At 43.6% G+C, this 26996-nt stretch overlaps 1 protein-coding gene across 3 annotated transcripts; it reads right to left on the bottom strand.

Moving 5' to 3' along the window:
- Positions 1-4793: 4793 nt before the first annotated feature.
- On the bottom strand, positions 4794-26695 carry LOC131447673 (adhesion G protein-coupled receptor B1-like). 3 transcript variants are annotated; one of them, XM_058619619.1, is made up of 32 exons: positions 26205-26695; positions 22589-23493; positions 21586-21735; positions 21397-21495; positions 21089-21250; positions 20614-20778; positions 19534-19698; positions 19275-19439; positions 19059-19160; positions 18860-18966; positions 18533-18727; positions 18299-18367; positions 17249-17357; positions 16622-16765; positions 16461-16530; positions 16135-16237; positions 15670-15713; positions 13716-13842; positions 10447-10550; positions 10212-10314; positions 9920-10070; positions 9733-9802; positions 9565-9631; positions 9359-9444; positions 9024-9195; positions 8813-8908; positions 8657-8696; positions 7847-8469; positions 7714-7749; positions 7495-7599; positions 7189-7239; positions 4794-6948 (listed from the first exon to the last, which is right to left on the bottom strand). In XM_058619619.1, the coding sequence occupies exons 2-32, from the start codon at positions 23289-23291 to the stop codon at positions 6751-6753; spliced, it is 4581 nt and encodes a 1526-aa protein (XP_058475602.1). In that variant the 5' UTR covers positions 23292-23493; positions 26205-26695; the 3' UTR covers positions 4794-6750. The 3 variants fall into 3 exon arrangements, with proteins under 3 accessions (XP_058475602.1, XP_058475603.1, XP_058475604.1); XM_058619620.1 differs by having other exon boundaries at positions 8657-8693; XM_058619621.1 differs by lacking the exon at positions 7189-7239.
- Between the last annotated feature and the right edge of the window lie 301 nt (positions 26696-26996).

Here is a 26996-nt window from a genome sequence, read left to right as displayed (position 1 = left end):
GGGTTATAAATCTGAATTTCTAAATGCATTTAGTCACACTGCAGACCTTCAGTATAAATATCTTATATACAATATTCTCTGTAGTTACAGTAAATTATTGCAGAACTGAACAGGAAGTCATTCTGTTGTGTCTGGGAGAAATATCAGCTCCCACACGGAGTCACAAAAGGACCGAGTGCTGTTTCTGTGCGTGCAAATGTGTGTTTGTGCATGGCGAGTTATTTCATGCTCATGTACGGACTTCCGGTGACAGGATGCAGAGCCGCCAGTTACCTGAATCTTTTCAGTGCTGCTCACATTGCTGTCTCAAGTGTTGCCATTGGAAATAGTATCCTGGCAACAGCGCTAACCTGCACAAAGACAAAGTAAGGTCATGCAGACAACACAGAGTCCCTGTACAAACCATTTTCATCACCTCTGCTTGCAGAAACACTCATTAATATATCATTTAATATCCTTTCAGTATTTTTGCATTTTTAATACTCATGATATGCAATGCATATTTGCATTTAATTTGTATCTTTGTATTTAGTCTTGCAGTCTTTTTGATTCTGCATAATAATGTGCCGTCTTGTGCTAATGCACTGTTAATAACTGCATGCAATACATGTGAAATATCTCAAATGCATGCTTAAAAGAAAGCGAGGGATATTATAAGAGCATTGTGTTGACAAGCAAATTATTCCTGCTCATCTTCATGAAGTCCATGAAGTCACTATATGTTGCCGAAAATGACATATCCATTTACTGGACAATCTTTGCCGTCAGTGGAATCTCAATGGCATTATAATTGCATTTCAGGAAATTACACGCTGTGCAGCATCGTCTCCCTGGTTCAATGAAAATGTTTAGACATCTGGGGTTTAATTTATGTGCATTCAGTGTTTGCTATAGTGCTGAGAATCCTTGTTGTAAATAGCCCCCATGAGCTGCCTGGATGTTGCCGCTGTTGTCATGGTGACCATCAGGATAGATAAAGAGGTTCAGATTCGTTATGTTCTGTACAAGGTCTTGCAAACAAGGTACACTGGCAGACAATATTAACTGGATTATGGCACCAAAGGCGGAAATGACTCATTTATTAAACTAATTACAATATGAGAGTCTCTTAAAACGACGTGGCATCACACACTGATACATTGTAAACTGCTGTTTGTGGTAGCCTTTACTAAAAGCTACACGTGGTTTGAATGTTACATAGATAATTGGCCATTTTGTACAATTTGCATAATGCAGAACAAGTGAGACACAGCCAAGCAAGCATCTCTGTTTAGTGTATTAAGCCTGATGCAAAAACAATCAGCATAATAATATGCTCACGTTTACCATATTTGCCATTTTCATTCTGGCTCATCGTCCCCAGATGACTGTCATAATTTTGCAAAAATGTATGATCACAAAACAAATAGCGGACAAACTACCATAAGATGGCACCAAATGAGCATTTAAAAGGAATAAACCAACGTTATAAAGTTAAGTCAGTCAAAGATTCTGTGCACCACATTTAAGTCACCTAAGACAAAGTATGAAATGTTGTGACAAACTTTCATGTCCATACATTAAAACTTGTGCTATAAAACATGCTATAGGAGGGAATCAATGGGTCAGATCTTCATGGACCATGAAAGTTTAGTATGGATCACAGTGTTGAAATGACATGCCACAATTACCACCCTCTGAATGGACTGGTCTGAACTGTAGCTTGTTCCCATGTGCCACTAATGGACCCAGTTTTGCACAACAATTCCGTTTGAACCCTTTTCATACTGACTCATTCATGGAAACTCTCACTGGGTCTCGGATTGATTTTGTTGTATAAAATGTAATTTCTCTTGTGTAGCCTATTAAAGTCCTTTGCATTCCACCAGCACCATAGCTAGTCATTAGGCACCCAGACCAGTCCACCCCTGTGGTTTACATACTGCCAGAAAGTAAGACAAGTGGTAACACCTCCTATGCACCCTTTCTCAAGTGACTGCTGACATTTGGCAATGACGCACATGCACAGCCATAATCCATTCACTTCAGAGTTTTTGTCATTCAGAGGGAAAAGAACCATGTGGGGAGGCTTTTTTCATACAAAGGTGATCATTTATCAACCCAATGAGAAGGAATGTGCAAGATATAAAATGTCTGTGAAAGACACACACACACACACACACAAATCATAATGTTTGGATGGAGGTGTTTGAGAGCTTAATTCTGGAACAATCATGAAACATTTTACAGTATATATGTATATATATATATATATGTGTTGTTCCAGGTTGTGTTGATTAGCTGAGTGGACTGTGATTGATTTCAATATGTGTTGACATTCAAGAGAAATTCTCGCATCAGAAACAAAGACCTCTGTGTCATACTTTTGGATTCTGTCTGTTACACTTACGGAGACTTGAGTTGCATTTGAGGTGAAAGACACGCTGTGCCACGGCTTGAAACAATGGATGCTCATCCCCGGAGCTGAAGTTTTAAATCCCTGTGATGACTTGAAACACACACAGCACAGGAATGTAATTTAAAGACTGTGATACGTTGACTGAAAAGTACAAACATCTGCGGGAGTCTTTAGTCCTTTCAATATTCATATTGTCTCAGTATCAGTAAAGATCCTTGTTCTTAATTAAAGATCTGAATCAGTCACTTTTAGCTTCAAATTTTTAACATTTATTGGAGAAAGGGTATACAGTACATGAGCCGCATGGGCCAAATTCAGTCTGCTGATGAACTAAAAGCATCAGAAAAAGCTTGATATTCCAGGTATCAGCTATTTTCAATTTCAGGAATAGACTTTGAATTATTTATTGCTTTACTGTGTGTACGCGTTTGCACGCCAGGATTGTATTACATCACAGTGAGCGGTGCTTCTTCAATGTCTTGCCGCACAGTACTGTATGTTGGCAAGTTGCAGAGACACTAAATAAAAAAAACAATTAAGGGTATCTCTTTTAGAATTATCCCCTGACAAAGTACCAACTGCAGCATCATTCATGATTTCATACACAGATGGCCAAAGCCTCTACGTTCACTGCTCTCCTCAGCATCTTCTATGCCAAAATCTCACATTCCATTATTTTGTGCTCAGCAAATGAAATCACTGACAATTTGAAGATCAAGTTGTTGTCAAGTTAGAATCGGTATCGATATCATATTCGGGGACTATTTGTCTTAATCTCTCCACTGAGATATCAGCACATTTTTTGCCGCAGAGCAGAACAGATTATAGCAGAAATAAGTTGCTCGCAGGCATTTTACAGCTTTTTACAACTCATCTAGCTGAAGTAGCATCCCAGAGTTTTCCAACAACTCATTAAACTTAAATGTATTTAACGTTCCAGTGTGTAAGATATAGTAATATCTAATGGTGAGAAAGAAACAAAATGGAGGACTCCTGCATTCACATTTCCCTTTCCCAAGCATTTCAGGGAACAAGAGGTGACCTTCGAAAGCTAGAAAGGATGCACATTTTTATTTTAATGTGATTATACATTTACATAAACAGACTAATGGATATGTATCTTCTACTTCTTGATGGGGGCTTAAAGACAAACCTATGAAAAAGGATAAGCATCTGTTCATTCTACAGCAAACTTCCTTCCATTAAGAGACAGGCAGGAACTTGCTGTTTTTGCCAGCAAGGTGCTAATTGATACTGGAATTCACAATGGGGGTGAGAGTGGGGGTGGGGTGGATAGTCATTGACAGCTTTAGGATGTTATTAACATTGGGATTCACACTAACACAGACATGGCATCTGCATACTAATTATTACTGAGGAGAGAGAGGCTGTGTCCTTTTCCGTATCATCCATCTATCCATGTTCCACCGCTTTATCCTACACATGAGGGTTGCAGTTGCTTTTTATACAAACACTCTGTGTTTATGTATTCAGCATTCAGATATGATTTAATCCGAATTAGGGAACACCTGTCTATTTATCAGTCTATCTTGCTCACTGGTTGCAACTTTCTGCAGATCATAGCGTAGAGAAATACAGACAGTGACTCTACTGTATTTTCCAGAATCATATTTCAGTATGAGCTCTGAATTGTCACTCACAGACTGTGCAGACATTGCACATGACGTTTGGTGTGAAAACAAATTAGCAAGCAGTGTTCCTCAAAGCAGAAATCGCTGTGAAACCCCATCTTGGTAACAAGCATGGAATGCTGTGAAAATGGCACCATATAGTAAATCTCCATTTGCACTGAAACTGGTCTGCTCTCCAGCTGACCTCAAAAAATGAGCAGAGCTCAATAAAAGGATGATGTAAATCTCCCTTTGCTCGTGCCTTGCTGCAGAATTACCGCACATTTGTTCAATTAAATTGAAGAATGGATTATGGAGGAGAGGAAATGCAGAGTCATAGAGACAGAAGGCAAAACTAAAATTAAAATGATAAGACTTCTTTTTCTAAAGAGGGCAGAGTCATATTCTGGATTCTGTCTAATTTGTTTGGTCATTACTCAACTTCTAAGACATTTTCTTCCTCTAACAATTTGTCAACAAGAACAGAGGACTACACTTCTTTCATCAGAGTTTGCTGTCCTTCAAATCACATCTATATATAGAAAGACATGTTTGCCACAGACTTTAATGTGACATTTATATCTCTTTATACACACTGTTGTATTTTTTGTTTATTCATCTTTGTTTTTAACTTTATTTTTAGGTGATTACTCATTTCCCTGTTTTAGATACTGGCTGTCAGATCATCATCCCGGTTTATTTGTTCTAAATCTGTGTAAATGTATGACTATGCTGGTCATTAAGTGAGGACCACAATCTTCATGTAATATTAGATATCTTTTTATTAGAAATAAATCACATTCATTTTGTGCTGTGAAAACTGTACATTTACCGAAGGTAAAGACAGAACATAAAAAACAAAGTCGTGACAAGAAGATACAAATGGGTATTCAACACGAGTAACTCGAGGTATGACTCAGACTGTGGGAAAGACAGACGCATTTGGAGGGACAGGGCAATTAGCTGGTAATAAATACTGTCCAGGTACTGACAAAGGTATCAAAAATGCACTGTTACAGAAGACATGAGGTTCATTTACTCCTCGCTACACAGCGGAGAGTAATTACAGATATCCCGAAGCACAGTTTAGAGATATTCATAGGCTATCATTCACTCAATATAATGTTGACTTTATAGAAGTACAATTATCTATCTGTCACAGCTCCAAATATGGAGTGTTGTGCTAACAAATCTCTAGCAAATAAATTCCTTGAATTACTATAACAGATTTGTTAAACACTATTCTCATAAAGCATCTATATGCTCTGTAAATGTGAGGAAAATGGTATAAAAGTTTTGAAACATTGGTAAGAAAAAACTCCTGCCTAAATCACAATATCAGTCTTGCTTGAGCATCAAGCATCCCATCATATTGCACTATTTCACACTGATGGCTAAAAACACAAATGTGTTGAAGTCTTGAGGACCTGGCACTGGGCAGGAAGTCGTATTAGTGCCAGGAGCCTCTGCCTGCTCCGAGAGTCCTGCAAGGCTGAGAAACAAAAGGGCGATGATGAGAGGTCTCACTGACCCTCTTGAATCCATATATATGCGACATGGAAGAGCCTGCCTCTTGTGCCAGCTGAGAGGAGGAGGCGCGTTGTCCACCACCACCTCCTCACATTTCCACACAGCATTTCCCAGAGTGCACTGCTCTTCCTGTGTGAGAGTCTGTGTTCGTCCTGGTGCTGGTGTTTAGTATAGAAGCAGAATGCTGGAGAAACCAGGACATGTTGGGTATTGAACCACTACCTCCATCACCACTCACTATGTTTGTCCCGATGCAGTCCATATGGGCTTAGAACACATTTCAGATGAACTGGATCCTTTTTTTTTCTCTTGGAGCCGATATAATTGTTATGTAAAAGAACAAAAAATAATAAAACTTGTGCCTGACAGTCATAAGGTGAATAGAAATTCAAATGAATTGAAAAGGGACAACAACAATAATAGACTGAACACTGACGGTAATCATTGGAGCACTAAAAATCCTGATGGAAAACAGCAGAGAGAGAAACAATATCAGCATATTCAGTTCTGTTGTAGCAGTTTCTGGTACGAATCAGTACAAATAAACACAAAAACTTAAAAACTGAAAAATAAATGAATAAATAACCAACGGCGTGAAGCTAAAATGTGTGTGCCCATCACACAATGTGCCCGAGTGTTGGACTCCAAACATGAAACTGGTCCGTTTGCTCTCATGCCTTGTCCTAATTTGGAACCTGGCTGGCCGAGAAGCAGCCGAAAGTTTTGCAGTCATTCCTTCCGGGAAACGGGGAGGATGCACTGTTTCAGTATCATTAGATTTTTCTTCAAAGTTGAGTTGAAGGAAAAAGAAGCACAGACATGTTGACCACATCTTCTGAAACCCAGGCGAAAGGGTTCACGGAACTCCCGGTGAAGCCTAATGGAACCGGTCCGGATCCAAGGAGATCACTGTTCATTCCACTAACCCCTATGCCTTTCAGAGCACTGTGACAAGAGTGAGGTCCACACAGAGAAGCTACATTAAACATCCCATCTTCACCGTCACTCCTCCATCTCGCCCTCTGTTATTTCCTGCTCTGGATAAGGCTTTGAAGACACTGATTCTGGGGCCTACTCTCTCACTTTCCCCCTTTCTTGGTATCCCCTACTCTATCCATAAAGGATTACTTTCCCAAACCAAAAAGGTGACTGAGGTGAAATCAGGTGGCTTTGCCAGACCCCCTCCTTCCCTCAGACCTCTGTCTGCAGATCGATAATGTCCTGCCCCACTAAAGGAATAGTGGTGCCGGTTTTCTCCCAATCCACAGAGTGCAGCTCCAGAGGCGAGGCAGCTAGGGGCTCCATGTCTTTGCGCACCCATGCTGGAGGTGACTGTGGTATTCCCCGGACTCCCTCCCATGGTCTCTCCAGTGGTGCCTGCTGTTTGTCCTGTTGAAGCACAAAGAGGAGCCACTTAAGCACTGGTGTCTCTCATCAGCAACAGAGCAATTCCAGATTTAATCAAAATGTAATGGATTTCATTGCATCAAAAGAGATTTCCTAATAATGAAAGACATGTTGTCATTCAGGGAAATTATTCTGCCTTGAGGCAAGTGTAATATCTGATGGTATGTCTCATTTATAGACATCAACTTTGAGGTATGTGTGAGGTTGTATATAAACACTCACGCTGTGGTTCGTTTTGTCACTTCCACCAGAAGACACACTCCATCTCACAGACTATAAGAAGGAAGGAAGAAAATAAATCTTTATTTATTTGACCTCAATGTAAACAACAACCACAGTTTAATACATAGATCACTGGTTGTTTTGTAAGGCCGTGGTGTATATACAGTACATGTATATACTGTATGTATATAAGTATATAAAATGTTGCCTCTGTTGTATTTTTTTTTCTTTTTTTTCTTTTTTTGCATTACCTGGAAATGAGTGTCAGTGGGAATGGAAGAAAATGCTTTCAGAATGATGTGTTACCTTGCTGTCAGAAGCAGGTGACTCTCTATCTTTCTCAGCATGATGTAGCTTCCTGTTTAGGTCCTGGAACATGTTCTGGTGCCGTTTCTTTGTGTGCATAATTTTCTTCAGGGAGCAAAGAAAGGAATGATTTAGAATTGGTATTGCACATTTCATATGCTATGTATTTTATGCAATTCTTATTATCTTAACAAGAGATAATAGCCAAACAATATTCACCTCAAAGTCCAACTCAGCATATCGGGATTTCTGTCTCTGTGAAGAAAAGACATGCAAAGAAAATTGGTTTAATGTCAGATCAATTTTAAAAAAGGTGCACAAGTATTTGATCACATGATTTCATTGAACCTACCTCCAAGGAGCTCATGGAGAGCGTGGAGATGGTTTCACTCTTGGACATCATGGAGTTCATAGACTCGAAGGTGTTCTCCAGGCTACTGTGGGTGATGTGAGACTCACTGGACATGTTGTGGATGTTCTGGATGGGCGAGTCTCTCTCTGAATACGACACGCTGACCTGGTCACAAGGAATTGTCTTGATCCCAAAGGCAGCCTGGGGCTCAGCAAAGGGCCCACCAAGGTGCATCAGTCTGGCCTGTGGCAGCTGGTCCACGCTGATGTTGTATTTTGTTGCATCATCTTTGGGCTTGGACCTCAGGGTGGAGGTAGTGTTGGGCATGAGGACATAGCCGCTGCCATCAGACATGCTGCCCTCCACCTGAGCCCGAGCGAGATCGGCATCTAGCTGCTTGAAGATCTCTCCCTCGCACACGTACACAGGTTTCCCGCAGGTTGGGTCAACTCCACCCGCCAGCCTGCTCTTCTCTCTCTTCAGGGTGAGTGTGTGGCTGGAATATTCAGGAACGGCCTGCATGTGGCTCTTACTGGGGTTGGATGGCAGGGTGTGGAAGTTGGAGCCCATGGGAAGAGGCATCTGAGGAGGAGGCATCTTCTCTTCGGAGGAGCTTTTCATTCCTTGTAATACAAATGGTGCAAATGTTAAAACATAATAAAGAACCATCTCACATCTAAAATACTGGCTAATTAAATATGGTCTCTTTTTATGCATGACCAGATGTTTTAAGTGCCAAGCTAATAGATATGGAAATGCAAATGGAAAAATGGTTAAGGGCATGAAAAAAGTGGATGTAAAAGTGCTTACCTTGTCTGCTTGAATCTCCATCCTTTTCGTTTTCAGACTGCTGATAAAAGAATAAAAGAAGGTTCGTTCAGTGCTTAATGTAAGCACATATCCATTTAGGGGTAAAATACAAGAGGCACTCAAGACATTAAAAAGGCAATAAGCCAAGAAATTTACCATATGCTGGGTGTGGCCATTGTGATGGGAACTGCCAGAGTCTCCATTGCCATCGTCCTTGCGATCCACTACTCTGCACTTTACAGCTTCTTGAACCTAATGAATGGAGGGAGGGGAAAAAAAAGTCAGGAATTTCTGTACCCAGCACACATAACTTCATAAACAACTTTAATTTCCGTTTTATTCATCTCATCTAAATGTTTTCTCTTACCTCTCTACGCAGAATGCAGTGAACCATCACAATGATGAAGCCCTCCAGAGAGTCGAACACGGCAAAGAGGATCTGGAAAAGGGCTGAGCGGCGGTCGGTGATGGCCAGGACAGCGGACATCCAGGTGAGGGCCAAGAGAGGCAGAACCACGCAGGAGCTCCACAGTGATGCACTGCACGAAGAGAAACAACAAGGCTCGACTCAACAGGCTCATACAGGTGGCTCTGCAATATTTCTCTACTGGCAGAGATCTATTCTCTCACATCATCAATATGCCTGTAATGTGGGCAATAAGAGCAATACTCAGGTGTACAGAGGAGATCAATAAGACCTACCCAGCTCTCTCCTTCAGCTTCACATCGGTGATGCCGTCCTTGGATACCAGCTTGTTGAAGACCAGAATACCAATGACCATATTCACCTGTTTGTAAGAAAAACAAACATGGATGAGAAAATGTAATAATAGATAATTCATTTACAAAGGGACTGTGTATTGCGAAGGACTGGGAAAGTCAGAAGAACTCAATGTCAGGATACACACCAAAACAACAGCTGCAGCAGGGCCAACGAACGAGTAGAGGAGTCCGCCTTCAAGAGACAGCCAGCAACTATAAAAACAAAGGGGGGAGAGGTTTAATTTTGAGCTCAGGGGTGGAAATCTCAGGATAAATGGATAGATAAATAAGATAGTAATTAAGGCTCGACTTACTAGGTGACAGTGCCATATCCCTTAGCCTTTGTGAAACCCACTGACACGGCAACCACCAGTGCAGGAAGGCCTGTAAGATGAAAACATGCACATAAAACAGAAAACATTAGCACATGAACAAAGACAAAAGAAATGCAAAAGAAGAGGAAAAGAAGGGACGGAAGAGAGGAAACTTAAGTGCTCTTACCCCATCCTAAGCACAAGAAGCGCTTGCGGATAATGCGGTTGCGCAGACGACCAGTGACAGCCATGTAGGACTGCCAAGCTTCTGTCAGCACCCAGCAGAAGGAGGAGAGGAAAAAGAAGTGCAGTAAAGCAGCCACAAGAGTGCAAACCACCTGTGGGAGAGCGAGAGGAAGCAAAGGTGGAGGGGAAAGATGAGAAATCTGTGTCAGTGGCACTGCTACCCAAAGACCCCAAAGCAGCAAGTCTCAGAAGGGTTTAGAGACAGGTTAGGATTGGCTAGAGGAGCTTCTTACCTTGTTGCGAGCCTGAGTTTGTCCGACAAGAATGAGGGCATTGGAGCATATAATGGAGAGGCAGAAATTGATGAGGATAACGGAGCGCTCAGAGCGGATGTACCTGGAGTTTTTGAAAGGGGAGAAGAAAATAATAAGGTTAGCTGGAGATTCGTGAGAGGAGAGAGAAACCAGAGCACAAAGCAAATATAGATATAGGCTGATATGGCGAGACTGAGCTCAAAGGTTTACTTACTTCCACACAGAGACGTAGATGATGATGAGGAGCAGCAGGGTGAGGGAGGAGACCCCACAGCCAACGATGAGAGTCACGGATGGGAGCAGTGCCTTGTCCATGATCTACAGAGAGAAGAAAAGACCAAACATGTCTCTTAGAGCTGATATCAAACACACATACATGAAGAGAGAAAACCAGCACTGTGACACACACACACACACACACACACACTAGTGAAGCCTCTGGGTGTGTGGTATCTGGAACAGCAGACGGCTCCCTGTAGGCAAACAGCTGAATGGCACAACCAGGCCATGGATGAGGCAAGGTGACCCCAAGGTGAACATGTCAGAAAGATGGAGCGGCAAACTAAACACATGGTCAGGGTCACTGCGTTTCTCCATTGAGCTTTTTAGCCAGCAAATGAGGCGAGCAGGATACTGCACATAGATCTCCATCCACTGAGCTGGGGGGGGGGGGGGGGTTGTTCAAATCCCAGGGGCAGTTCAGGAGGGCTGCTGTATTGAATCGTTAGTCTGAGATGTCACAGCAACCTTCTAATCACTGACAGACATCCTGAGCTATTCTTTGCTGTTCTCTTGATAACACTTTCCCACCATGTTGGTGTTTTGGTGCCAAATAGCAGCTCCTTGTTCACACCCCTGCTGCAGGAGTGAAACAGGTGGACCATTATCACCTGTGCATTAATCTGCCACCACCTGCCCTTCTGATCTCTGACAGCAGCTTAGTGCTTGCCACCGCCGGCAGCGGTGACCATCCCATGTTTCAAATCGCCCTGGCACTGAACCTCTGGTGGAGGAAATGGAGCATGGCCCGTCTTATGCATGTCTTCCCTGCTGCTCGTTCATCTGGAGCGCTGATGGGTCACTTGTGCACACACAAATCTCAGCTCCTTAAGACTTCACAAATCTCACACCATCTATATGTGTGCTTTCACTGCCTCCATCACATTTGTCTGTCTCGCACCTTCTCAGGAGGCTTTGATAAGGTTTCGAGTTAATTCCACACGTCTGATCTGTCATCACCCCACAGCGTGTGATGAGGAGATCCTCGATATGGTGTGATTATAATTTTGGAAATGTGCTGAGAGGAAGGCAGGTGAGAAAGAGCGAGGTGGCTCCAAAAGGTGAGTGAGAAAATGTCCTGAAATATAATAAATCTGCAGGTATCAAATTAGCACAGCGAGAGGGGAAAGAAATAGACACCACTTTGGCCTTCGTGTGATTTATGACGGACATAAATTCTGATCTTACAAGTGTGTGAGGCAGCGCATCTAATACTTCTACCATTGTTGATAGTGTCTCAGGATTTTAATGGCACTACACTGAGCCTTGAAGGATTATTCCTCTCCATCTCAATATGTGATCCGCATGGACGCAACTGATATCAAAGCACAGCTGGTGAGGGCCAGCCTACGGCGGCCAAAGACTAATTTACTGTGGCAAATTTGTTTCAAAATCTATCCAACTACATCAGAAGCACGGCGGGACAGATGGCAGATAGCAGAGCGGTGAGATGTCTTTTTGCTTCAGCCTTTATCTGAGGGAAGAAAAAAAATAGAGTTTGTTCTGTTCCGTCTCTTCCCAGTCTCTGTATCTGGGTTGATGATTGCACCATGGGCTTCTGAGTGAAGACAGACAGCCAGTTTGACCTAAATATAAAGCGCGTCCTTGACTGAATCGTGTAATTCTAAAGAAATGTGAAGCGGGTAAAGGAAGAAAAATGTATGTGGAAACCCTTAAACATTCACATTTCTCATTTTAAATTGGTTACCCCAGTGGTAAAGAGCACCTGCTGTACAATCTATGTGGGCTGCTCCCCCCCGGACCATCATGTTTCCAACACTGGAGTCTTGAACCTACACTAACTTGAATAAGCGCTAACACACTGCAGCATGAGGCCGTTTTTCACGTCTCCTGACTCCCTTCTCTCTGCATCTCTTAAATGGCTCATATGATTTGCAGTGTGGCGTTATTGAAAACGTCCACATCAAAGGGACGGATGGGGAAGTGGGAGGAACCATCAATGCATGACCTGACGTCTATGTCTCATTGGTCCTCCTCTCTGACATTTTAATTCTCTGTGTCCGAAGAGAAAGGAGGAGAGATGTGTTGGACGTAATGGAGAATTCAGAGATACTGACAGACGGATTGATTGGCGCAGATGCCTTTTTACTGTCATGGGAGGCTGGAAGGAACAAAGGTTTATAGGTGGCGCTGTTCAGACTGACATCGGCAAGACAAATCAAATCTAGGATGTAAACAGCAGGTTACACACTGAATTGATTTTGTAGCTGAAAAAAAAAAAACGCCGCAGCCCAGATTCAGTTCAGTTGTCTTGCCACTGAATGCACGGCGAACAGAAGAAAGGAGGGAATAAAAAATAATTGCAGATGTACATTTCCTCACACTAATGAACATCTGTTGACTGTGTCTTCTCTGTGCAGCAGCAGCAGCAGCAGTCACATGCACAGCAGAGATGGACAGAACATTTCCTCTGTCCTGGGGGGCTGTGCAGAGAGGAGGGGAGGGGAGGGAGGTGTGGGCTGTATGTGTGAGTGTGTTTTTTTTTTCCCACAGCACCTCAGTTATCAAAATAATCACACAGGCCGAGTTTGCCTGCAGAAGCCGTTGCCACGGCAACTAAAGAGGAGCAGCTTTAGAGGCAACACAGTCTACAGGGGGGAAAATTACACATTGTCTTTTTGCGCATAATAAGATTTTCTTTTTGTGCTCAAACCATGCACACACCCTCTGTCCCTGTGTATTCAATCTGTATGTACTGATGTCAAATGTAATTAAACTATACATCATGAAAAACATGCATAATTAATTTTTTTTTGCAACCGATTGTTATACAATCTGCAATAAATGTTTTCGCGCAAGCAGCTGCACCAGTTGTTTTCCACTGCTGCAGTTGCCCGACAAACATAATGCATTCGCGAATTAAAAAAAAACCAAATAAATCGACAACATGCCAGTATGCATGTCAGTGTTAGTGTCCTAATTGTGTGTCGCAAGTGCAAAATTCCTGCACATCATCAACACGTTGGTCGTTTTGTTTTGCGGTCAATAAAAACGGGGCATCGAGCAGCGACACCTGCACGGAGACAAAGAGGCAGCGCTGTCTTCAGCAGCAGCAAAAACAAAGTCCACACTGCACCGCATTCACACACCCACCATAACATTCAAGACACAGGGATACAAAAAAAAAAAAACATCGCACAAAATCTCACATTTCTGTGAAGAAAGGGACAAGAGCAGACTTACCGAGTCGAGGTTGACGCGCGCTAAAATGGCGAAGGTGGAGGGGCTGTCACACACGCATTTGGTTCTGAATGAATGAACGGGGACGGATCTGCAGCTCCGAGCAGACCAAGAGCCAAGCAGAGAGGAACTGCACGGGGGAGGAGAGGAGAAGAAGGCAGCGACGGGTTAGCAGGAGAGGAGAGATCTGACAAGTCTCTCATGTGAAGGGATTTTTTTCCCCCCTCACACACATAGAACCTTTTAAATATATATATAAAATACAATATTCTGCTTATCTGAGTCAAAGCAGAACTGATACATATGAAGATGTAGCTCTCATGTTTTATTTAACATGTAGAAGACATAAATATGAAAAAAACAATATAGGTTTATATAACCTGAGGAGCTCACTTGCATCTCAGGGAGCTTAGATAATGACTTTCACATTTATGTGATTAATAGCCATCTGTGCCATGATTAATGATGATAGGCCTTCATAAATCTCAATATTAGCATAATCTGTATCATGGTTAATCTTTCCCCCAGTAGACACGGGATTATTGGCAACACTTGGCCAGTGCACGCATGGGGACAAAGGACACCATGTTCCCTCTTTTCAAAAGAAGGATGTGAATGTGAAGACAATATGAATTATGATTGTGTGTCGCCCCCCCCCCCTCCACTGCACTGCGCTTGATTCTTCAACATCAAATTGAGGTTGTCTTCTTTGAACCTAATATACATGCATAATTATATGTTACCGTTAAATGTTTTTATTCTGTGCTAAGCCTGATCAGTAGGGAAAACAATCAATAATGGGTGCTTTCTCAAATGAGATGTACTTCTACAAATCACTGAATCTTAAGTGCTCAGTTCTAAGAACAAAAAAATCAAGATCTGCCTCTGTGTTGGCTGCACCAGCAGCAGATGCCAGAGAGCAAAGAGCAGAGAGGAGGTTAAGGCAATGAGCTGTGACTGACTGGTGAATACAAAGGGGCATCATCCTAACCAACACATCCAGCCTGGTCCAGACGGCTGCAGGGGAAAACTAAAATGGCAGGTCTGCGTGCTGTGGTCAGGTTGTCATATAATGCAGATACTGGGATTAATGGTCATGTGTAATTCCAAGTAGATATAATAATATATGTATTTTGTTTCTGCGCTGCAAATGGATGCACACTGTTCTATCTGTATCAGATTTCAGTGGCCAGAGAAGATAATCGACCACTTCCTGTGATCAGAGTAATCTCAAACATTTGCAGGTCTGCAAGCAAGCTTTGACCCCTGACTGTGCCCCGAGCAGACCTTCCTCTTCTGCCAGAACCACTGTCTGTTTCCTGCCATTAATCACATCCGCTGTCAAAAAAAATGTAATTTGACTGAGGCATTGAGGCACACACACATTGGCCTCCCACTGAATGTGTATACGTTAAATTACATTTTCTTCTATGGGTTTCTCTTTTTTTTGCATTACTTATAGTTTGACAGTATTTGACACTATTGTCTATACATTGACATTCTGATTAGTGTGTCCTGTAGGAAGCTACCATGAATCTATGAACGTACTGCCTAATGTATAGAGTGCGGTCATAAGTGTTGCCTGTATAGTTTTCCCTACTGACAATGTTTTAAGAAAAGCAGTGAAGTGTCACTAAGTGGACGATTTCATATTACAAGTCTGCATTAAGTATGTCAGACCGCTGAGTGAGCGAGACCTGGCGCCCCTGGCAAACATGTTGTTGCTCTGTCCTCTCTGTCTGAAATGATTCAGAAATGGCGGAAACATTATTGCTCTCTGTCTGGTGACTACGTGACCAAAGAGGGAGGGGGGGGGGGGGGTTGTAATGTTTCTATGCAGTGACAGATGCATGACTGAACGGACTGTGGCTACAATTGAGGAGATGAACAACAACCATATGACAAGACCAGCCAGGACGGAACAGTTACGTGAGCAATGAAGAAAAACAACACTTACGCTTCGCTCTCGTCCCATGAGAGGCACGTCTCGTTTATGGTGCCCTGCAAAGGAACACACAGATGGAAAAGTCAGTGTCAGGATTCTCTACACCAGAGGGAAATGTGGAGGTTGGGACACCATACTATAAACGTGTGAGATGCAACAGCAACAGTTACAAGCCACCTGCCAGCATTTCATGCCTCCCTCCTCCGCAATACAAATATGAAACCAAAAACAGGTTTTTGTTCGCTGCAGAGACTAATTACTGCACGTGACTTCTCATCATCGTCATCATCTACTGATCAGTTGGTTATACTGTGATTTTTTGCCAGGTTTCAAATGGCACAAGTGTCTGTAAAAGTCACACGGTCACTGCAAATGTCAACAAAATGTCAGGCTCTGTGTGCACTGCAGCGAGCAAACACCCGTGAGGAGGCTGAGATATGTTTTTCTGAAGACTCCATTAGATTAGGGGGGACTTACATTGTGGAGGTGGGGGAACTCGATCTCGACTGGGGAGGACACGAGAGTTGATGAAGGATTGACAATCACTGACACCACCTTGGAGTTGAGCAGGGTGGAGTTACTGTGGAAAATGAGGCCATTACACAGTCAGTTTGGTGCAAATGAGACATTAGAGCATATTGACTTAGTTCAAGGTTTCATGTGAGGCCGTATAGAAAAGATTTAAGACAGAAACTGCAGCAGAAAATAGAGAAATCTTCTAGCTAGGGTGCCATCTTGTGACAACAAAATAGACTTCATGTCGAGTCAGTTCTATACACACAAAAGCAGAAAAATTGATTTACCTCTGCAAGGACAGAATAGAAGCAAGGTTTCTGTAGAGGACGATGCCTGTCACAAAAGCATCATTGCCATCTAGAAAGGAGAAATGGCCTGTTTAGAGTCAAATTAAACAGCGGAACATCAGCTGATCAGCTTCAAAGTATTGATGTCTGTTTGACCTTACCAGTCTGTTTAATGGATGAAGCATCACGGGACACAGAAATCTTCTCCTCTGAGGTCCGGACCCAGTCGAGCATGCCCCTCCAGCCTTTCACGGGGAAGGTGAAGTTGGAGATCTCAGACGCAGGGCGCTTGTGGATGCTCAGCACTGAGATGGACAGAAATTGACAGAGGCTTTTGTTAGTGAACAGTCAATGAAGTAAAGAAAACGCTGCCAAGGAGACTTTCTGTCTCGTACGTCATGTGTGTCTTGACCATATGAGTAGTCATTTCTCACTCAACCCTGTGAGAATGTCACGTTCATGGAACCAAAAAAAGTTACACTAAGTCACCAAGTGTGAATCAGAGTGTGAGAATTACAGTTCCTCTTACAGTATTTGACAGAAGTGTTTCTGTAAGCCATGTGTTCTGTGGAATATTCTCATAATCGCATGCATAACATGGCACAACTGACAGAGCAAAGCTGCTGGACTTGACACACTGTTCAAGTGATAACTGATGCATTCTGCTGCTGCTGCTTATATAGACTCAGAGACGCAGGTGAGATTAAGATTGATGCACTCTCTGGTCAGAGAAAGGACACATCACCCTGACTAGATATGAGGAGCTGGCAGAGGAAATCAATGCTCACCAAAATTCTCGGTCACTTCATAAACGTCTTGGAAGCCGCTCATTTGCAGACCGATCATGTTCACAAAGTCCTCGACCAGGCGGAAGAATTCTTTAACACTGGCACCCATCTGGATTAAAAACAGGGAAAAGAGATAGAGGACGAATCAGAAAAAGGGAAACGGAAGATAAGGACAGTGGCAATTTCCTCTCATATCATTATACACAATTGACAAAATTGGTTTAATTGTGCACTTAAACGTGGCTGCAAAATGACAGCTCCATATATGGATTTCCTCTGAAGTAAAGTGTATTTTATTCTTTCAGAGCGCTTAGCAGCAGAGTGGAGGGAAAAAAAGAGAAAGAAAGGCCACACTTCTTGCTGCTATGCAACCTCACAACTTCCTGAAGGCCATAAATGGGCAGGCTGTTGATTCATACACAGGTTTTTTCGTCCTCTCCCTCTCATTCAGTGTAGGGGAGGGCTGCATGACTTGCGTGTCTCTGACGCAGAACTGCAGTGATGTGGGCGCAAGGTGTGTGCTTGGATGCGATGTTCTGTCTGTGTCCCTTTACAAATGCCATCAGTATGTAGGATGGCATAGAAACTCACAGACTGCAAAGTGGGCGTTGTGATTCTCCCTGATTCAGTCGCACTCCGCTCTCTCTTGTTGTCACCTTCGACCGTTTGCTTTCTCTAGTTGCTGGGGTCTCTGTGATTCAGTTAGTGTGTGCACAAACACGCATTTACTCGCTGCAGAGGGACGCCTTTTGTTCACTAACTTTTCTGCAGTGCCCTCGTCTTTGTTTAGGGATATTGAGTGGGTAAGGAATACGTCAACAGGTGGTCAAACAAGACAAATGCTTAATTCATTTTTCTTTCCTTTACGTCATGTTCTCTTTGCTCTTACGTGCTGTGTTTGAGTGAGTAAAAGGGCATTTCAGAGAGTTAAGTAGTTCAAGTACGCCATCAACGCTCCACAATATTGTCCAGGAAATGCTCATCTCCTCACAAGTTCACTTGTGAGTGCCCCCCCCCCCCCCAGCCCATAAACACATTCTTATCACTTACCAGCTGTACTTCTTCCCATTTGTCACGATGTTCCTCCTTCAGCAGGTTGCTGATGGTCTGAACGTAATTCTGCAAATCATTAAGACAGAGGTGTAAGAAGAAACCAAATCCAGCTTAATTAGAAGCTATTTTGGGCAGAGAGGCATGAGAAAGTCTATTTCATAATATCATGTTTATAAATGTGCATAAGGTGACATAATTGAAAATTTAAAAAAGTACAAGATTTCCTCTTACCACAACATCAGCGTTGCTCAGTCTCTGCCTGGAGCTGTTGAACAGTTGAGTGGTGTTCTTCAGGGTTTCCATAATGGCTAAGAGGTCACCACTGTACTTGGTCCCTTCATCAGAGGAAAATCTCAGACGTGAAATCACCTCAGCAACCCCATCCACGCTCTGCCCCATCTGTGCTTTGGAGATGTAGTCCCTCGACTATTGAAGAGGAGACAGGAGGTTAATCTGAATGTCTGACACTTACTGATTTGACCACATTAGTGTAAAATGAGAACATGGCAGAGGAGATATTTAACATTTTAATTAGGGCACTTGTCTTGCAGGGCTTACCAGCATCTGAATGTTCTCATAGTTCTTGGAGACACACTTGATGTGAGTTGGAGTCTCCCAGGAGGCAAGACCTACAGCGTCCAGAGAGCACCGGCGCAGAATCAGACCTGTTAATGAAAGGAAGTACTTGTAGCTGGTGTGATGGGCATAACAAACAATTAACATCTCCAAGAAAGCGAGGTCTTCAATGTCACCGCACCTGAGGCATCAGCAGGGCAAGCAGTGGCAGCCATATCTCCAGCTGCGGTTTTCTTCCAAACAACATCTCCAGTGTGTTGCTCAGGGCAGATCTCATGGGGCTCTAAAAGGTTAGAAGAAAAATACTGCATGATGATTTGTGACTAATTTATTTGCTTATCAGGCTATATTATAATGAAGATGCTGCTGTGAATTGCTTTGTATTGAAGTCACAAACCAGGGCATCTCTTCTCACTGCAACGCCTCTGCTCTCCCTTTTCACCAGGGCAAGATTCTCCACCAAAGAAAGGCCCCTCACAGACTCTCTGTCTCTGCTGAATGCCTCCACCACAAGTCTTGCTGCAGCTGCCCCATGAGCTCCATGAATGCCAGCGTCCGTCAACTAAAGACAGAGAATATTTCACAGCATGAATTCTGCTTTTACATTGCATTTGGAAAGTGGTTTTAAAGATCTGGGTGTTTGGTTCTTTTTTTACCGGGACATTCTTTCAGGAAGCAGTTGGCTGTTTCTTTCCAGCTGCCGTGGCACTCAGAGCCACCATAGGATGGCCCGTTGCATTCCCGTGTTCTCTGCATGGTGCCGTTGGAGCAGGACGCAGAGCATGCACTCCAGGCGGCCCAATCGTTCCAGAATCCGTCCACTGGAGGGAGACAGAGAAATGTACATGCAATGGAGTTAGAGCAGCAAGCAAGGACAAGACAGACTCAGAGGTCACGGGCATCAAGATGCAAAACACTGGTTTATTAATATTTCAAGTTAGATGAATTCAAGTAAAATAGATTGTGGGAGGACCTTATCTGACATTTAAACATCACTGCATGTGCTTTCCTTCCTAAAATCAAGTTTATCCTATCATTAGACGGTCGTAGAGGGTCACATTCAATTTGTAATCATTAGCTATTGCTGTTACACGTTGCCCTTTAAAACTGCATGGACTTTCAAAGTTAAATTGGCCAAAAGAGAATTTATATTTTTGCTTAATGGGCTATTAAGGGAGGACTCAATTTCCTTAGCCTTTCATTTTCAAAAGACACATTGACTTCTCCTAACAGGTGCAGATTTAGACACTGGAAGTTAGCGAGCTGCGGTGTACAGTGACATCTGCTGATGGCCACATGTAATTACAACAAAGCTATCTCTTGAACCATCTTCTGTGAAAAAAGGTGGGAGCAGGACTGATTGTACCAACCAAGGCTGTGAGTGAAACACGGGCGAAATCCTTTCAGCACACGTGTAGGTGGCAGAAAAGAGAAAGAACGGGCTAATGTATTCAGCGACCGTGAGCACTGTATGAGTCAGTAGTTATTATAAAGACTTTGAGTCATGCCAACAAAGGCTTTTATTCTGTTGATGTGTCAGATGTAATGTCAATCTGCTACTGCAGTTGTTGTTTGTGATAGTGGTGGTGCCAATAACTGGTTTAATTGGCTCTTATTCAGTGTGAATCAGTTAAGAGGCACGTATCACAGAGTCAGTTGTTATGAGAAATAATAATTTGCATGTGCTTAAATGCAAATCAACAATTATAAAATTATTTTACAAAGGTAAAACTCACCAGGGCAGACAGCAATGTTGCAGAACTTTGTTTGTTTTGCAGGACCATGGCAAGGCTCTCCTCCGTTCTGGGGCTGCTTGCATGTGCGGGTACGGTCACGGTAACCACGGCCGCATGTGGATGAGCACAGGCTCCAGGGGGTCCACTCATCCCAAGCACCATCAACTGCACATGAAAAAAAAGAGAAAAAGAACCGTGTCAAAACTATGTTTTAAAATGGTGCAATTTTCTGACTCAGAATATCAAGCTGTTGGGTGTGCACTACAGGGGCTGTCAGTAAATCCTCCACAAGGTGGAGCAGTCCTCCACTCAATCCTACACATCAAAACTATAATTTGGCTGAAAGTGAATTGCACCCTCCTTTCCACACTTGAAAGCTCATTGTGTGAAGTTGACAAGTAACTATCTTGCCTCAACGTCTTGTGAGAGAGTACTTTTTCTTTACTCTTTATCCGAGTATTCATCAGGCACTCACCGGGACAGACGGCTGTGTTGTTGCAGGACCTGTTCTCACGCAGGGGTCCAATGCACTGGGTGGTGAAGGAGGAAGTAGCACAGACGCGGGTACGACTCTGCCAGCCTTCCCCACAGGTGACTGAACATGAACTCCAAGGGGTCCACTCATCATTCTTAGCATCTAATGTGCAAAAAATAAAGAAAGGAAGAATAAGAAAGAGTCAGCGCTGATTAAGACTAATTGGTATGCTTTAAAAACTGTGTGTTTTAAGTAGTTTTTGGGTAAAATTTGCATTGTGAATACATAAATGATCTCAAATAAGTCACCTGTTTGGGTTGCAACAACTCCATAGTTGGAATCAGCAGTTCCGTCTCTCTTCAAACCAATGATGGCCCCTAAACCCTGGCTCCTGTTGCGCTCTTTGCCTGAGAGAATTGGAAGAATTACACGATTAACACACTCAATAGGAGCCATCTGCAGCCAAGTGCTCGCAGCTAAATGAAAGGCAGGCTTACCGATGCAGAGCTGAGGGTTGCAGGCCCGCCCTTCTTCAACTGTTCCTTCACACACGTCGTTCTCGGGCTGGCAAGTTCGGCTGCGCACCTGGACTCCACCACCACATTCCTGGCTGCATGCAGACCAGCGGCCCCAACCAGCCCAGCCCTCTGCAAAAAAAGTCATGAGAAAAGAAGCTTGAGCAAACTGTATGAAAACTACAATAATGTCATTGAATTTGTGTTGTGTAAAAGTTGAAAAGTTGAAAGTTCCCACTTTCTTTGCACAAAAGCATGACTCAAAAGATGCTGCCTTGATGAACTTTGTCAGAACAGGAAATAACATTTGTTTTAAATGCAGCGAAGGAGAATTCTATGTTAGCAGGGAGCACTCAAGCCGATAGGTGTTCCATTTGAAATGGTGATTGTTCGCTTTTAACCACTCTCCATGTGAACCATGGCAGAGTGGTATGTGAGGATGTCAGGTGGGTTGCCATGACGACTAGAAGTGCTGCACTTCGATTTCCTCTGCCAGTTGACTGAGGTCTTTGTACTCTTGTCTGCTCTCCCCACCTCCCCACCCAAAGTGACACACAGACATGCCCTCTATCTCTCTCCAAGCCCAGACTTCTTGCCAAGTGTTAAACACTAGAAGCCTACCTCTGAAAATCAGAGAGCTGTGGGTGTGTGCAGTTCAGGTGGTGCTGCCACTTAGGCCTTCAGAACTCTGATTTACTTCTCATTGCCTTGTGGTGGCAGAGTGCACACCCTGTCTGTGCCTCTGTCCCACAAACGTGAGAAATCATTAACTTCAGCAGCTCCTAATCCCCTGTAATCACAGAGTGATTACAGAGCTGTGTGAGCTTCAAGCACATGATCTCCCCATCAACTGTCCAGTCTAGTGGAGGCCAGTACAAAACAACACAGCACACCTTGGGGATTACATAGTTTTTGCTAGTTTTAGTATAGATTAACCAGGTAGAATTATAGTTTAAGTTTACTTTGAAAATAAAAACAAACTCACTGATAATCTCAGCATCACGTCCATTATCTTTGGGAACAGGAACACATTTCTCAACGTAGACGCCACCCCTGTAGCAGCTTCCTGGTTTCCTCTTTGGGGCCTCCCAGCACTGGCAGGGGGTGTTCATGATGCCACAGGGATGATCATGGGTGCTACTTGACAGGCACTTCTCCAGCCACTGGCACAGCATCTGGCAGGCGGGCATACTTGGGTTCCTCTTCCCAACAACCAGGAATTCAGCCTTGAAATCACTAATATCGCTCTCCTCTGCCACAATCTCCAGCCCATTCCTTGGTGTCACCTTGCGGATTTGCAGAAACTGCTTGGTTGACTCCAGGTAGGTGACAGTGGTTGAAGCGTCGCACAGCCGGACCACCTCGTCGAAGCTCTCCATGCCCAAGTAGGTACGAGAGGTCTCAATGAAGGAGTCGAACTGGAAGGTCCTGATCTGGCGGGGCACGCAGGAGTCGGTGGGCTTTGTAATCTTCATGTAGACTGTGTAGCGGCGAGGATCGGGGTTCTGCAGGGTCCAAGAGCATGGTGAGGAAGGGAAGGTCGTTGTAGAAGAAAATACGCCAAAGAAACGACTCTGCTCAAGGGTGGCACAGGTTGCAGAGGCTGGGCCAGAGGGAGTGCTGGAGGTCGAACCAAACAGGAGGAAGAGGAGGGCCACACAAGGGCCGGTGAGAGCTGACAACGCCATTGTGTCGGCTGAGATCAAGGATGCTGCTGCTCTCTTCTGTGCTTCTGTGGTTACTGGTTACACCAGGTTATTTTGTTGACTTCTTTGTTGCAAGTTACTGCACTTGTTTCAGATCTTCTGACTTATCTTTGCAACCCCTCTGAAGAACTGATGGACTGATTTCAGAGCTTCAGACAATCTGTCAATTGTATCAGAAAGGGTGCTGCAGAGAAATAAGGAATGAAAAAAGAGGAGGAAAAAAATCTGTCAGTGCATATAAAACCTTTTTGCATATGTGTCACGTTGATCATGGATTGCATTTGTCAAATGATTTTAATTCATCAGAGATTTGCCCTCGGATCAGTATCATAGCGTTTCAGGCAGATTCAATGATCTAAATGCCCAGATCTGCAGGACATAATTGCTCTAGCAGTGCAATTACAGTCCTTCACAGAAGGCTAGTATCTCCGAGCTCTTGCTCTTCCTCCCACACAGTGAACTGATCTGTGAATCATGTGCGTCAGTCTGACGTTCATAGATGCATTGCCACCGGCAACCACAGACGCTTATTAGTTTCATTATTTGTGCGACACACTCCTCCTCTTGAGTGGTAAACAGGAGAAATTGTCCGTCTGTGACCATGGTGAAAGTGTGATTACATTACCTGCTGTGGCATTTCAACAACTAATGTGGAACTATTTCCTGCACACACAACAGTCCACTGATTAAATATAAAACACTTTTCTAGAACGACAAATGACAATCATGCTTGCATAAGTGCATGCACAATGTAACTTCAGCAATCACCTAAACTTCCTTGGATCAGGATTTTTAATGCTGCTCTGCAGGAAGGCTACATGCATTCAAATAATGCATGAACAATTTTCCCTCATTTAATCTTTTCCCATGTAACTCATCTTGCAAAGATAATTTGTGAACACTTCACTGTGTTTGTAGTGACTCTGACCCGTGTCTCTGAATGACTAATCCTGCCTGGAGAGAGCCCTCTGAGTCACAGTCAAGGTCTCTCTGTTCCACAGGAGCGGCTAAAGTAAAGGGCGATGCTCTGTGGATCTCAAACCAGTAAAGGAAACACTGTTGCCCGGCAACATTTTCCTTAAGATGTCAGGATATTTGTGTGCCTTTTCATGCTCTGCAAATTATTCTTACCTTTGTCACTAATAAGAGTCAGCCGAACAAACCACAGACATCATCATTATTGCCACACTAGTGTGCAAATGATGTGATCAGGAATTGGATAATGTTTGCATGAAGGAAGATTCAGGTCTGTTGTAAAAGACTGCAAGTAAAAATGAGTGAATAATCATGCGAAAGGGGCAGTGAAGAGACACGGCAGCACAACTGATGCCTATTGTGATGTTCTCTTTAAGAGGCACCTGCACTTTTCAGGCAAAGACCTTATAATTAACATCCGCACATTTCTTTTCACCATCTCTCCCTCCCTCTCTGTCACCTTCTTCTCTCTGCACACAACACAGCAAAGACCTCTGCTTTGTGTAGGTGGGCACCAACTCCCCCGCCTCCCAACAACCGGAAGCACCATGAATGGCAATCTGATGAGATGCATGGTGGAGAGAGAGAGGTCCAGCTGTTGAGGGAGAACTCATGAGTGCCTGTTGCTGTTTGTCTACGTGCTCTCTCACCTTTTTTCCCCGCCTCAACTTTCTTGTCCCTTTCTTTTGCTTTTTAAATTTGCTGTCGTCAACGATGATTTCTGCAAAGCAGGCAGCCTACAGAGTGCGCAGTTTGTTGTTATGGTGACAGGATTTATTTTTGTGCAGATCAGTGTGAAACACAGCAGAGAACTTGAAAATACCAATGGGCAATCTGCTCTCTCTTTTTGCTGGTGTGCACGGTTTTGGTGTCTCATCACAGTCGCTGAAGGTTTTTGATAATTAAAAGAGAAGCAAGACTGCAGATGGATGTCTGAAACATAATTGCACCAGAAAAACAACATAAATCCGATTAAAGTTTGAATAAATTAAGACCTTATCTGATGGTTGTCATACCCTGACTATGCTGTTGCTTTTGAGACTTTTAGTCTGTGGCTCAAGACATGATTCTTTTCCTTATGAAATGATGCATTTTCTTTCATGCGTGTGTCCAGTTGGAGACACAGAGAAAAGCAGACTTGCCTTTGCATTTCGTGCAAAGGCATCGTCCTCTCTTTTGTTGAAGAGTAATGTGGCTATTAAACAAGCAATCCTTCATCCACAAACTGCTCATGCTCTTTCTATTGCAGTGCCCGCTGCATGTACCTGCAAACATGTGCAAGAAACTTGACCACTTTGCAGCTGTTGTTGCAAAACCATGTAACAGCCAAAAGCAACAAACAGCTTAATCAAATAAGTCACTGCAGATGGCTGATATTAAGTCCCTGGCATCAGGGGAGAATGTGGTAGTGTTTGTTCATGAGGTCTAGTCATGGTCTTACAGATAAGCAGTGCAACTTACCAGGCATTTAAATGGACAACAGACTGGAAGTGAATGATTTAAATGGACAACAGACTGGAAGTGAATGATATAATGCACAAACATGGTTTGAGTTTTTAGTAAGAAAACACCTAAGCAATCACACAGCCTTTGTGATACAAGCACGTCAGAACGTGTTGTCATGCAACCTGTTGCATTAGACTAACTTTCACATGGCCTCATCCAGCATGGTTAACAACTGCTGTACTTATATATGAGAGGGAATAACTTGAAGTCAGTAAGACGTGATGGAAACCGTGAGTGTTGAAGCTGAAATGAATGTTTCAAAGTGTGAAAACAGAAACTTGAGAGAGAGTTTAAACTCAGAAGCAGAAGACAACATCGCTCATCATCACTTTACAACTTCGCTCATGAACACATTGCACAATAATTCACACATAAAGCAGAAGCAAAGACACAAGGCTCGCCGCTTCTCCTCACCTCGACTGAATGAGTGTTGCTTGAAGACCGGTCAGCGGCTCTCTGTCCCGTCGTCCAGGTGTCTTGTCACTGGACTCGGTCACAGCAGCGGCTGAGTGAATCTCAAAGTCTGACTCGGCTCGAAGTCTTCAGATCTTGCGCTCTGGCCAAAAACTTTCGCAGCGTTCGAAGCGGCGGAAAGAATGCGCCAGGTCCAAGCCCGACCGCGGAGGGTCGATCCCAAGTTCCAGTGCAGTCCACTCTCACAAGCAAAGAAAAAATAATGTGACTCTAACCAAACTCCAAAGAGTTTACTACCAACTTTGTTTAGTGGCTATATCCAGAGAAACTGGCTTATAGCGGAGTGACAAATTGGTTGTATCGGAGCTCCAGCAGACAGTCCGCAGAATCGCTTGTCTTTTTCTCTCTAAGCTCCAGTATAAATGTTGGTAATTCTACTCCCGGCTTCGGAGTCTTCTTGCTTGTGGTCTTTGCACTGCAAGTGGATCCAGTCTCAGTGTAGCTCGTGGCCTGCTCCTGCATGTATATATCCACCCCCCCCCCTCCCTGCCTCATGATGGAGTTAGTGCGTGGATGACACACTGGAGTGAATGAGACAGCACCATGGACAGCGCCGACACGAGGGGAGGGTGCGGGGGAGACGCGGTTGTGTGAGTACGCGCGCGCGCGCGCAAGGCAGCGCGTGCGTAAAGCTGTGTGTCAGCGAACGGAGGAAGGAGGAGGGAGGAGAAGAGAGAGGAAGGGAGCTGAACAAACTTTACGCAGAGCTTAATAATACTGCCGGTGTTCCAG

Source organism: Solea solea, chromosome 20 (genome assembly GCF_958295425.1).
Source record: "Solea solea chromosome 20, fSolSol10.1, whole genome shotgun sequence".
In the NCBI taxonomy this organism is placed as follows: domain Eukaryota; kingdom Metazoa; phylum Chordata; class Actinopteri; order Pleuronectiformes; family Soleidae; genus Solea; species Solea solea.
This window is presented reverse-complemented; position numbering and strand designations above follow the sequence as displayed.